The sequence below is a fragment of the Schistocerca piceifrons genome, chromosome 4 (assembly GCF_021461385.2).
Source record: "Schistocerca piceifrons isolate TAMUIC-IGC-003096 chromosome 4, iqSchPice1.1, whole genome shotgun sequence".
In the NCBI taxonomy this organism is placed as follows: domain Eukaryota; kingdom Metazoa; phylum Arthropoda; class Insecta; order Orthoptera; family Acrididae; genus Schistocerca; species Schistocerca piceifrons.
The window spans coordinates 409,946,498-409,958,797 of record NC_060141.1 but is presented as its reverse complement, the minus strand read 5'-3'; the positions used below and the strand labels follow the sequence as shown (position 1 = coordinate 409,958,797).

The 12,300-nt window shown below is 39.1% G+C and overlaps 1 protein-coding gene across 4 annotated transcripts in view; it reads right to left on the bottom strand.

Moving 5' to 3' along the window:
* LOC124796451 (L-lactate dehydrogenase) overlaps positions 1-12,300 on the bottom strand; it is a 321,578-nt gene that overhangs the window by 21,022 nt on the left and 288,256 nt on the right. For all 4 annotated transcript variants that reach the window (XM_047260669.1, XM_047260667.1, XM_047260665.1 and 1 more), the window contains exons 7-8: positions 10,597-10,720; positions 6,764-6,924 (exon numbers count right to left, since the gene is read on the bottom strand). In XM_047260669.1, coding sequence (XP_047116625.1) covers positions 6,764-6,924; positions 10,597-10,720 — 285 coding nt within the window. The remainder of the gene's footprint in view (positions 1-6,763; positions 6,925-10,596; positions 10,721-12,300) is intronic.

Below are 12,300 nucleotides of genomic sequence, written 5' to 3'. Positions count from 1 at the left end.
GTTCTGCTGCACTATCCATGCTAGCTCATGTGCCTCCATCGTGATATCTGCTGGCAGGGATATGAAATCCCTCCCCCCTGGAAAGGCCATATAGGTCTGAAAATAGCCAGGCTTGGGCCATAGCCTCCAGTGCAGAACTGGAGAGGCTACCAGAGGACCCAGAAGCATACTGACCACCAAAGGACCAGCTCTGGGAGGAAATAGAGGCAGGCCATGGTGGTCCACAGCATGCGACTCAGGGCACCACAAATCCCGGAGACCCCACAGCTGGTGCCCATGCAAACGTTCTGCCAGACTGCATCTGTTGACTGGAGTCACCCAGGATGTAGCTAGAAAGCTTGACAATGTGTTGTTGCAGGAAAGCAGGAAGAGACAGACACTGACTCCTTTATTTGATTCTTGAACATATGTAAAAACCTCTCCATCTCCGAGTTAGACGTCAGGTGAAATGGGACAGTAGTCCAATACTGAAAACCATTGTGAATGCAGACTCCAGTAACATGCAACTGCCTAGTGTTATCAGACACAAGGATCCTGGAGGACCCTCAATGTCAAAAACAATGGATGAACAGTGGCTGTTAATGACATAGAGGACAGCTTGGCTACAAATGGAGATTTGGAACAATGTGTTGATCACTAACACACGCTGCCAAGGAACAGACCCATGAAATCTATGTACATGCTGTCCCACGAGTGCTCTGGAAGTAGCCATGGAGAAATCTTGCAGGTGGTGCAGCCTGGATCTGTTCACAGGCCTTGCAAGCCCATACCAACATTTGATGTCACAATTGACTGACGGCCAGTAGATGTGAAATAGCACCAAGCTATACCCTAGTGCGACGCATGCAGCAACTGAAGTGTGGGAGGGCACAATGCTAGGGGGCAACCATTCAGTAGCATTGCTCCTCCATGACAAGCCCAAGTACCACCAGAACAAGGTTGAGTCAATTTCATAGGAGAAAAAAAACTTACACCATACTGGATTCACAACCTAAGAGCTGCACTCCAGCTAACGCATCTGAACTGCTGAAATGATTTTCCAGAAAAGTGGGTCAGCAGCTGTGGCAGTCATGACTGTTCATGCTGGCAATGGAAAAGCCAACAAGGCTTGTCGCAAGCCATCATCTAAAGCAGAAGCGAGAGTCTGCTGTGAATCAAACTCCAACTTGGGCCTCTGGTAGCTACAATAGCCCATCAGCATTGGCATGCTGAATGGTGGAGTGGTAACGAAGGTCATAGCAATAGTTATTGAGAAGGAGAGCCTACCCCTGAAATCTTTGAGTTGTCCTATTGGGCAGCTTGGAACAAGGTACAAATAAGGAAACCAGTGGCTTGTGATCAGTTATTTGGAGGAATTTCACCAGTACAAGAAAACATGAAACTTTTTAACCATGAAATTAATAGCTTGCTCCTCCTTTTTCACTCACACAGCAAAATGCATCCTCAATGCACAAGCAGCAAGCTGTTCTGTACCATCCAGGTTCTGGTGGAACAGAATTCCATCAATGCTATACAGGGAACAGGACAGGGTGAAAGGTTTACCCAGCATAAAAGGCAGACAGAGAACAGAGCATAAACACTGCTCAAGAGACTTAAAAGCCTATTGGCAAACAAATGTAACACCCTTCTGGTGAAGTCAGTAAGAGGATCAGATGTATGTGGCTCAAGGATTAAGCATAATATGAAATACCACAAAAAAAAGCCTGGAGCTCCTTAAGTTTCTTAGATGCTGGCAGGCTGATGACAGCTTTGATGTGGTCATCTGTCAGGATGAGGCTATCTTTGCTAAGCCCGTGTCCCATAAATGCACCTTTGGGCAGAAGAAACTGGACTTTTCCAGCCTGCAGTGAAGGCAACTCACCAGAAGGCATTGGAAAACCAGCTCAACATTTTGTAAATGTTCCTCTCTTGTAGGGCCCGTTACACAGAGGTCTTCAAGGTAGTTGATGCAACAGAATTTCAGAACCAACTGCACCAATACTGTTGTTGAATTCCCAGTGCTGACAAGATTCCAAAAGGCGAATGATAAAACTGGTAAAACTTAAGTGAGTGTGAAGAACCAAGACAGTCCAAGAGACTGTATCCAACAGTAACTGCTGGTGGGCATTTTGTGTGATTAATACTGGTTCCCTGATGACTTCACCAACAACTCTGCCATCCAAATAATAGGATATGAATCCATGACACATTTTGTATTGGCTGTCTGTTTAAAAATCGGTTTGAAGGTGTATGGCACCATTGGGTGTTTGAACCACCACCAAAGGACTTGATTGAATAGGTAAGAGAAATGACCCTTGATTCTGCCAGTGCTGCAATTAGGCCTTTACCTTGTTGTGCATGATGAAGGGAATAGCATGAGGGGAGGGGGGGGGGGATGGTGCAGGTGATCATATTTAGGAAGTGCCAATGGCTTAAGGGAAACATGTGCCTGGAAATATTCTGCCTGCCCCAAAGTACTCAAACAGTGCTGTATGACTGCAGCAAGGAGTCCAAACTGTGGAAAGGAACAGAGACACTAAATGCACTTCATTAACCATCACGAAGCCAAAAACAGGAAAGGCATCTCGCTAAAAGATATTCTGTGTCAACAGTGAATTGATCACTAACAATGAGAGTTGCCACTTGACTTTCTGATAACGTGCATGGAGGAGAATTGGCCCCACAAAGTAATGTACTGTAATGTACTGTAAGACACAACATGACTTAGCAGCCGTTTCAACTCCAGGCATCCTGCAGCCTGTATGTATCTAAATTAATGACACTGACCTTCACTTCTGTGTCTTAGAAACCATTCATAATAGGAATGTTCCTGCTGTATCTCCAAATATTGACTATTCCCCAGGTACACCCTGCATAATCTACCTGAAACCTTCTGGTGTCTCATTTACATATACAGGCTTATTTTACATTTTTATGTTATTAAGAAGAATGAATAGTTTTAAAGACTCATCATTTATATTGACATGGCATCAACACCTTAATGGCAGCATCTCTGCTTCACCTACCTTCAGTATGCTGTCTGGAAACAGCACACATCAAATGACAGGTCAGCCAAATATTTGCATCTACAGAAGAATAACAGTAAATTTACATACATCAAGCATTCTTTCTCAGACTTGAAAAATTAGGTAGTGAGACATTTGAAACTCCACCATTCACCAACATCCAAACCAAAGACAAAATACAAAGTTACTCTTTGATAATACTTCATGATTTCAGAGTTAGAAGCGGGTCATATACTTGGATTTGGAGAGGTTTGGGAAGGAATCAACCATGGCTGCCTTTCCTTGAAACAAAACTGAGATGAACCTAGACTAGACAAGTATTCCAATCCAGTTCTTCCAGAATGTGAGTCCAATATTTTAACATTATGCCAAAGAATGATGCAGAACCTTTGAAGTAGTGACTAACAAGGATTTGTCTTTACAATTGCTTATTCAGTGCTGCCTTGAATTGCAAAAGCTCTTGAAGTGAGTAAGGCTAACACTCAAATCCAGTTAATGCTCGCTAATTTCCATAAATTTGTTCACAGTAGGCATCTGTATACATCTCATAGAACATAATGTTTATAGAACTGACAAATACTAGAAACATTTCCAATATGCTGCTTTTGGTATGGAGAAAAGCAGCTACTTGTAACCAACTGCAATGTGTAAGACTCTCCAATCCCACTCACTGCAACTGAGACTGTAATACTGAATTAATATCCCTTGTGTAAGGTGTATTCAGTGCAAAAACTTCTCTCAATACAGAGCATTGTGTAACGTGTTCTAGACCACTAACTGAATATACGTAGATGGCTTTTCAGTGCTTTATATGATGTGTGCACATTGAATTACAGACAATGGACCAACAAATATGTAAGCAAAATTAAGATATCATATTACGAATACCCACCATTTTCAATCCTTTGATACATTCTAATTTGTTATGGAATGAGTGAAAGAAGAATGCTGTTTTTTTGGAGTCTAAATGTTATGGGCTCCTATCAGTTAACTGTAGGTACACACAAGATATTGTCTAACAGTCAGCAAACCTAAATACTCACCATCCCATGCTAGAAGTGGTTATGTTTTATCTACTATTTTTGCTTCATTTGTCAACTATGGTAGTAAACAATTAATTACACTGATAAAACTGATGACACTTTGCTATTCTAGAGGCAGTGACAGTTGCCACCACACAAAAAAAGACTACTAACAAAAATCCTACTAACATTAAAAACGTGTCACACACAGGGACTCTACATCGAATCAGAGTAGAAGTCCTGTTACCTGATCCACTGCAGACTAAGTAAATGGCAACATTAATTAAAGATTATCACTATGTGTGGGGAGGGGGGGGGCAGAGCTGTGGAGAGGGGAGGAGGGGGGACCTGTGGAGAGGGGTGGACAGGGGGGGGGGGGGAGATAACTGGTAACCTTTATCAGAGATGTCTAATTCAGCTCCTGGTGTAACAAAATTTTTAAGTCAAATATTCATTTTGTTAATTAGCAAACATAACCTTCTAACCAGCACAAACTAACCGCTAACCAGCACAAACAAACCGCTAACCAGCACAAACAAACCGCTAACCAGCACAAACAAACCGCTAACCAGCACAAACAAACCGCTAACCAGCACAAACAAACCGCTAACCAGCACAAACAAACCGCTAACCAGCACAAACAAACCGCTAACCAGCACAAACAAACCGCTAACCAGCACAAACAAACCGCTAACCAGCACAAACAAACCGCTAACCAGCACAAACAAACCGCTAACCAGCACAAACAAACCGCTAACCAGCACAAACAAACCGCTAACCAGCACAATCAAACCGCTAACCAGCACAATCAAACCGATAACCAGCACAAACAAACCGATAACCAGCACAAACAAACCGCTAACCAGCACAAACAAACCGCTAACCAGCACAAACATACCGCTAACCAGCACAAACATACCGCTAACCAGCACAAACATACCGCTAACCAGCACAAACATATCGCTAACCAGCACAAACACACCACCAACCAGAACAAACACACCACCAACCAGAACAAACACACCACCAACCAGAACAAACACACCACCAACCAGCACAAACACACCACCAACCAGCACAAACATACCACCAACCAGCACAAACATACCACCAACCAGCACAAACATACCACCAACCAGCACAAACATACCACCAACCAGCACAAACATACCACCAACCAGCACAAAACATACCACTAGCCAGCAGGTATGTACAACTAACCAGCAGGTATGTACAACTAACCAGCAGAAAATACCACTAACCAGCACAAATAAATTAGTAACCAGCACAAATAAATTAGTAACTAGCACAAATCCCAGTACACATTTATGTATCTTGCATCTTCTGCATATAAACATTAATTTTTTTCACAAAATGAGTGTTTCACACTGTGTAAGATTTTGAAGAGAAATTAGTCCAACATTTCCCTCAGATGAGAAGGAACAACCCCAACCATTTTCACTAGTGTGTTGAACTGCTGGCTGATGCTGATTGGGCCTAGGTATTAACCATGCGTGTAGTGAAGAACATTGACTTAGTAACTCAATTCCACACAAGCACCAAAATGTGTGTTTGGTGATGCAGTGCCCAGAAGTAAGATTTCAGTTAGTCTTTTCTACTTCCAGTGATGTTGCTTTTTTAATGACATTAACAGCGTATCTTCATTTCAAAATTCCATTCACATATTTTAAACATTAAAGAAATTGTTTTATTTGTAGTGAAGAACATCAGTCCAATAAATTATTGAAGATAATTACATTTGCTGGACAAGGTATTTTCCAGTATTCTTTATTTAATCTTAAATCATAATTCTCTATTTACTTACAGTGTGGGCAACATGCTCGGACATTTTTTTTTTTTTTTTTTACAATAAATACTCTTTGTAACATTCTTTTTAATAAATACTGTAAACTTGAGACAACAGCAGACAAATTTGCCTCAATGCTCTCTCAGATATGGCTTAATTAAATGTCATGGTACAAAATTATGAAACATTATTTTAAATTAAAAAGAAGTACACAAATAATTGTTGTTCTGATAGGATTTGTGTCTAGTTACATGAAAACTAAATGTGAGTGGCTAAGACAAAAGCCTAAGTGACAGCTTCACAGCAGAACAAAAATACAGCAAATTTCACAATACTGTGTTAGGAACTTGTCTGCATGAGCAGATTTCCACTTGCACACACATTAGTAGCACATTATTAAAAACAAACTAAAGTACACAAACACACATACATGGCACAAATGGACTATTCTTACATGTATTTACATAAATAAGAAATTCAACACTGTTTAAGGGTTGAATGATGAAACAGGTGCACATGACAGTTACTATTCAACATGACAATTTCAAAAGTCTCTGTATAAAACTATACATGACATACAATTAGAAAAATAAAAATTTAGAAATAAAATTTTTTTTTCAAATGACATGGCAAGGAAAGAAGCTTTAGTAATTTTTGTTCAGGTAGTTACCATCTTCTCAATGTAAATTATGTAACTCAAACTGTTGACACTGACAGATCATGCAATAAATACTTTGGTATTTTATCATTACATCTCAGCAGTTATCAACTTTGGCATAAATATTTATGAGTATTTTTATCGATCTGTTTATATATGATTTTCAGATCATTATCTTGACAGTCTGATGATAATACTTCAATCACTTGTAATATTGAATCAGCTTTTATCCTGTTGCATAAATTTAAAAAAAGTATAACACAAAAATTACCATTTTAGACCAGTCTGTACTTCAAACATTAAATCAGCAGATTTATTTAGCATGGCGGTTTCTTCTGCAGTGAGTGGCTGTTTCACTATGTGTGTAACTCCATTCTCTCCCAACACACATGGCAAAGAGAGAAATACATCCTTGGAAATACCATGATAACCCTGTAAAAGTTTTCTTATATTAATAAAATCTGTATTAAAAGAGAAGCAAATCAACACAGTGTGTGTGTGTGTGTGTGTGTGTGTGTGTGTGTGTGTGTGTGTATGTAGAGAGAGAGAGAGAGAGAGAGAGAGAGAGAGAGAGAGAGCCAATGAATTCTTTTTAAGCAGGCAAAAATAACATCTGTTTTGAGGAAAATAACACTGAATTTGGCTATAAAATAAAACAACTTACCACTTTTTCATGTCCCTAATTATAGATAACTACATTATCTCTAAAAAGTTGGAGGTCTATATTACATGACAGACCATTAATAAATAAGAAGCAGTCAAATGAAAACATGAACAACTTCCACAATTGGACCATGCAATCGTTCCATTCAAAGCAATCACCACATATGTTAAGATATTTATCCCAGTGAGAGATAAAGCAGTCAGTTCCTGTTTCGTAGGACACAGCTGGCCACTGATGTGTCCTCAGCTGCATCCACACTTGCACTTCCTTGTCTGTCTGGAACCAACATCCCTGTGACTGTCTTCAGGTTGCAAGGGTGTGAAAACCATACAGTAAAAGATCTGGGCTCTAAGGAGGACATTGCAGTGTTTTCCAACCAAATAACTTAAATGTAGCCTTCATCCAATTGGCAGTGTGAGTGTGGGGGAGGATGTTATCATGCAACAGGATAATTCTGTCAGACAGCATTCCTGGGCATTTTGACTTTTTGATATGTCGTGGTTTTTGCAAAGTACCTTCATAGTGCTGTGTGTTGATTGTGGTTCTGCACTCTGTGAACTAGGCATACTGTTGCATGATAATGCCTGTCCCCACACTGCCAAACAGAGGAAGGCTATGCTTTAGCGATTTGGTTGGGAAATACTGCAACATCCATAAGCCCACATCTTTCACCGTGTGATTTTCAGATCGTGGTGATCTGAACAAAGGCATGGATGTTAGTTTCAGTCAGCTGAGAAAGCACAAGAGTGGACGCAGTTGTGGATTCATCAGTGGCCAATCACATTCTATGGAACGGGAATTAATCATCTCATCTCCCAGTGGGATAAATATCTTCACACTTGAAGATTACTTTTGAATGGAACAATTCCATGGACCTGTTGTGAATGTGTTCAGTTTCCATTGAACTGCTTGTTATATATGAATGACCTAGCATATAATATTAATCTTGGACTTTCTGGAGATGATGATGACAATGACGATGATATCTACAATTAGGGACATGAAAAAGTCACTTTATTTTGTGACCAAATTTGATGTTATTTTTTGTCCAAACTGGTGTTAGTTTTGCCTGGTTCAGTGTTTTCTTGTCAAATTAACTGGTATCATCTTGTAAAATTTGGTGTGTATTTTTTGCCAAATTCAGTCTTATTCTTTTGCCAAATCTGGTGTATTTTCCCCAGTTATGCATTTTTTTTTATTTATTTTGGTCCTATTGTCTTTGTCATGTCGAAGTTGCATGGGACTGTCACTTTAAGATTATACATGAACCTCAGCTTTGAGGATATAAGAAGTCAAACTCCAGTATTAACACTCAAAAAATGTCAGTTATGAGTATTAGTAACCTGGTGTCCTCATTTATAACATTCTGTAAGTGGGCTGCTTCTGTAAGTGGGCTGCTTCTGTGTAGGCAGCACTGTGTAGCGCTTTGCATTGGATCTCTGAGTGCGCTTTGTTTGTAAGAGACTCTGTGGCTGGTTGGACTCATTGTTGGAAGATTACCAGTAGTGTTGGGCAGTTGGAAGTTAGTCACCAGCAGTGATGGAAGTACTGTTGGGCAGTGGAGGTGAACAGCCAGCAGTGATGGATGTTAAATGTGAGAAGTTAGCATTGATGGAGGGTAGAGGTCTGAAGTGTTAGCATAGGCTAATGATCTGGAAGTATCCGACCCGGAGATTGAAAATTATTCATGATTATATATATCTTTGCACTGGATGTCAATGACTATTTATACTTGTGTTTGAACTGGATGTCACATTATTAAAGTAAAAAATACATTATTTTGTTTGCAACAAAATCTTTCCTTTGCTAACAACATGCCTATTAGTAGTTAGTGGCTTTAGTAGTTAGTATCTTTTATTTAGCTGGCAGTAATGCTCACTGTATTGCCGTAGTTCATGCAATGAAGATCTTTGTGAGGCAAGTGCTTAATGAAATGTGTAGGTTATCATCAGGATTGCTTCTTATTCAGGGCCATTCTTTTGTATTAATTATTTGAAGTCAGGTTGTTATTTTTTTGAGCAGTCAGATTGTGTTGTGCTAGTATATTGTGGGTCAGTGTTAACATGATAAGAAAAAGTAGAGAGAAAGTAGGCTCAGTACATTCAGTTTTACTCAGCTGTTTCAGAATCAAATAATGTAGAAGTTTCATCTTCTCAGTCATTCAGCAATCTAAGTACAGATTCAGACATTTAAATAAAGAAGTTTCAATTCTAATATGGCAAAATTACAAATTTTGTAATAGCTCATAAGACATCATCCATTTTGCATTGTTTCACTAAGAAGTGCTAATTTTGCTGTCCATATCTCTAATGAATTACTATTTGATAAAAGGTTGTACAAAAATTTAGCAAAATCTTGATTAGATTTTGAAGTGGCGCAAAGACTGGTAGCTTACTTTAAATGATCAGAAATGTAAAATTTGGCACTACGAAAATGCAAAGCGTGGCATCCTATGCATACAATATCAATGAGTCACAATTGGAATCATTCAATTCATATTAATACCTGAGTGTAACAAATTGTGAGTATAAGCAGTGGGAATTGATAGGATACCGGGTAAATGCCAGCTATAGAAACTGTTTACAGAACACTTTTTCATCCAATAACACTGGACAAATGTACGAGACCGATAGCAAATGCAAACAACTGGGGATATTAAACATATGTGTAGAACAGCTGCTTAAATGGTCACAGGTTTGTTTCACTAATGGGATAGCCTCACACAAATGCTGAAAAATCTAAACCAGCAATGACTCCAAGTGGTCTGCTAGCCTGTGAAAGTGTACTTAACAAAGTTTGAAGAACAAGTCTTCAACGAAGAATCTAGGACTCTACTATAGCTTCCTGTTTAGTGTCACAGTAGGGGTCACAAAGACAAAGACTAATTACAGTGTGTGAAAGGCATTTAAACACTCATTCTTTCTAAGCACCATATGCAAATGAAACAAGAAGAAACTAAATACATGGTACTGTGGGGGAAGTACCCTCTACCATACATGTCACAAGGTTTGCAGAGGACAGATGATGAAATTGTAGTAAGACACTTTTATGTATTTCTTGTTCTTGAATGTGTCGTTTATGACAAACATTTCACAGATCGTAAAAAGAAAGCCAATGTTACACTTTACGTATTCGCAGGTGATACGAATACTATCTGCATACATGATGCATCGTCAACTTTATTTTGTTTGGTCCAGAAAACCAGTAGTTATGGCAAAAAGAGTATACCCTGGAAAAATGAGAAATGGATATGGTACCTATATAAAAAAAAAGCCCTGAATTAAATTACCCTAAATAAGTTAGAACTGTAAAATAAATTAATAACATTTTATAAGTGATGTGTTTTGTGTGCACAATCATGAAAATACATTATAACATGAGAATATAATTTTAAAGCAAAAATGGTGGTATAAACAAACAGTTAATCAGATTTTACTCACATTAACCAGTGTTGACACAGCATGAACAACATGAGCATTGCGCAAAATGCTTTGTGCTAAAGCCGCAACACTCAGCCCAATAGCCCATGATGTATAACCCTTTAGTTTTATGACCTCATATGCACTGGAAAGGAGAAAAACTATTATTAATCACATGTAGCAGCCCTGGGCATTATTGCTATTTAAGATTAAGCAATTGCATTTAAAGAGAATGAAACCAAAATCCTATCAACGGAATATAATAATTAGAAACAACAGTTTTAACATTAACAAGAATACCACTGCATTTTTTAGAATTATAACTATCATAGTTAACGACTGATAACACATGTTAATCATCTGCAACTAAGACTCCAATCCATATACTCATACACATTCATGGAAAAAGCATGAAGGAATGATCCAAATGCAATGGAAATCAGTAGATGTGATGTACATGTATAAATGAATGTTTAAAATTAAAAAAATATGGTGAGTTATTCAAGAGAGTAAGCTTCACAAATTGAGTAAGTCAATAACAAGTTGCTCCACCTCTGGTTCTCATGCAAATGGTTATTTGGTTTGGCATTGACTGATAAGAGTTGTTTTATGTCCTCCTGAGGGTATTGTGCCAGATTCTGTCTAATTGGCACATTATATCTTCAAAATCCTGAGTTGATTGGAAGGTTCTGTCCATAATGCTCTGAACATTGTTGATTTAAGAGAGATCTGGTGACCTTACTGGCCAAGGTAGGGTATGGCAAGCAATAATACAACCAATAAAAACGCTAACCATGTACAGGTAGGAATTTTCTTGCCAATATGTAACCCCAGGATGGCATACCATGAAGGGCAACAAAATGGGGTGTAGAATATTACTGGTGTACTGCTGTGCTGTAAAAGTGCCATTGTTAACAACCAAACACATCCTGCTATAAAAGAAATGGCACCTCAGACCATCATTCCCGGCTCTCAGTATGCATGCATGGCAGGCAACAGTCAGATTGGTGTTCCCCAGCTATCTGGGTCATCTCCAGAGGTGACTTTGGCCTGTAATCTTGTTGGCTGAAGTAGAATTGTCTTCACTTACAAGTCCTGTTTCAGACTGAGCCCCCATAACCAGTGAAGACATGTCCACATATTCCCTGGACTGCAGTGAGATACCAGCCTGACTGTCACCTGCTGTATATTCTGACATCCAAGAGTGATGGTCTGGGGTGCCACTTCATTTCATTTCACAGCAGGGCCCCTTTGGTTGTCACCTGTGCCACCCATGCAACACAGACATATGCTGACAGTATTGCACCCTGCATTTCGTTGTTGTTCATGGCAAATAACTGGGCTTACATTTCAGCAAGATAAAGCCCAACTGCACATGACAAGAGTTTCTGCTGCTTGTCTTTGTGCTCATCAAACCCTATCCTAGCCAGTGAGGTAACTGAATTTTTATATATATATATATATATATATATATATATATATAAAAAAATAGAGGGAAACATTCCACGTGGGAAAAATATATCTAAAAAGAAAGATGATGAAACTTACCAAACAAAAGCGCTGGCAGGTCGATAGACACACTAACAAACACAAACATGCACACAAAATTCTAGCTTTCGCAACCAATGGTTGCCTCGTCAGGAAAGAGGGAAGGAGCAGGAAAGACAAAAGGATATGGGTTTTAAGGGAGAGGGTAAGGAGTCATTCCAATCCCGGGAGCGGAAA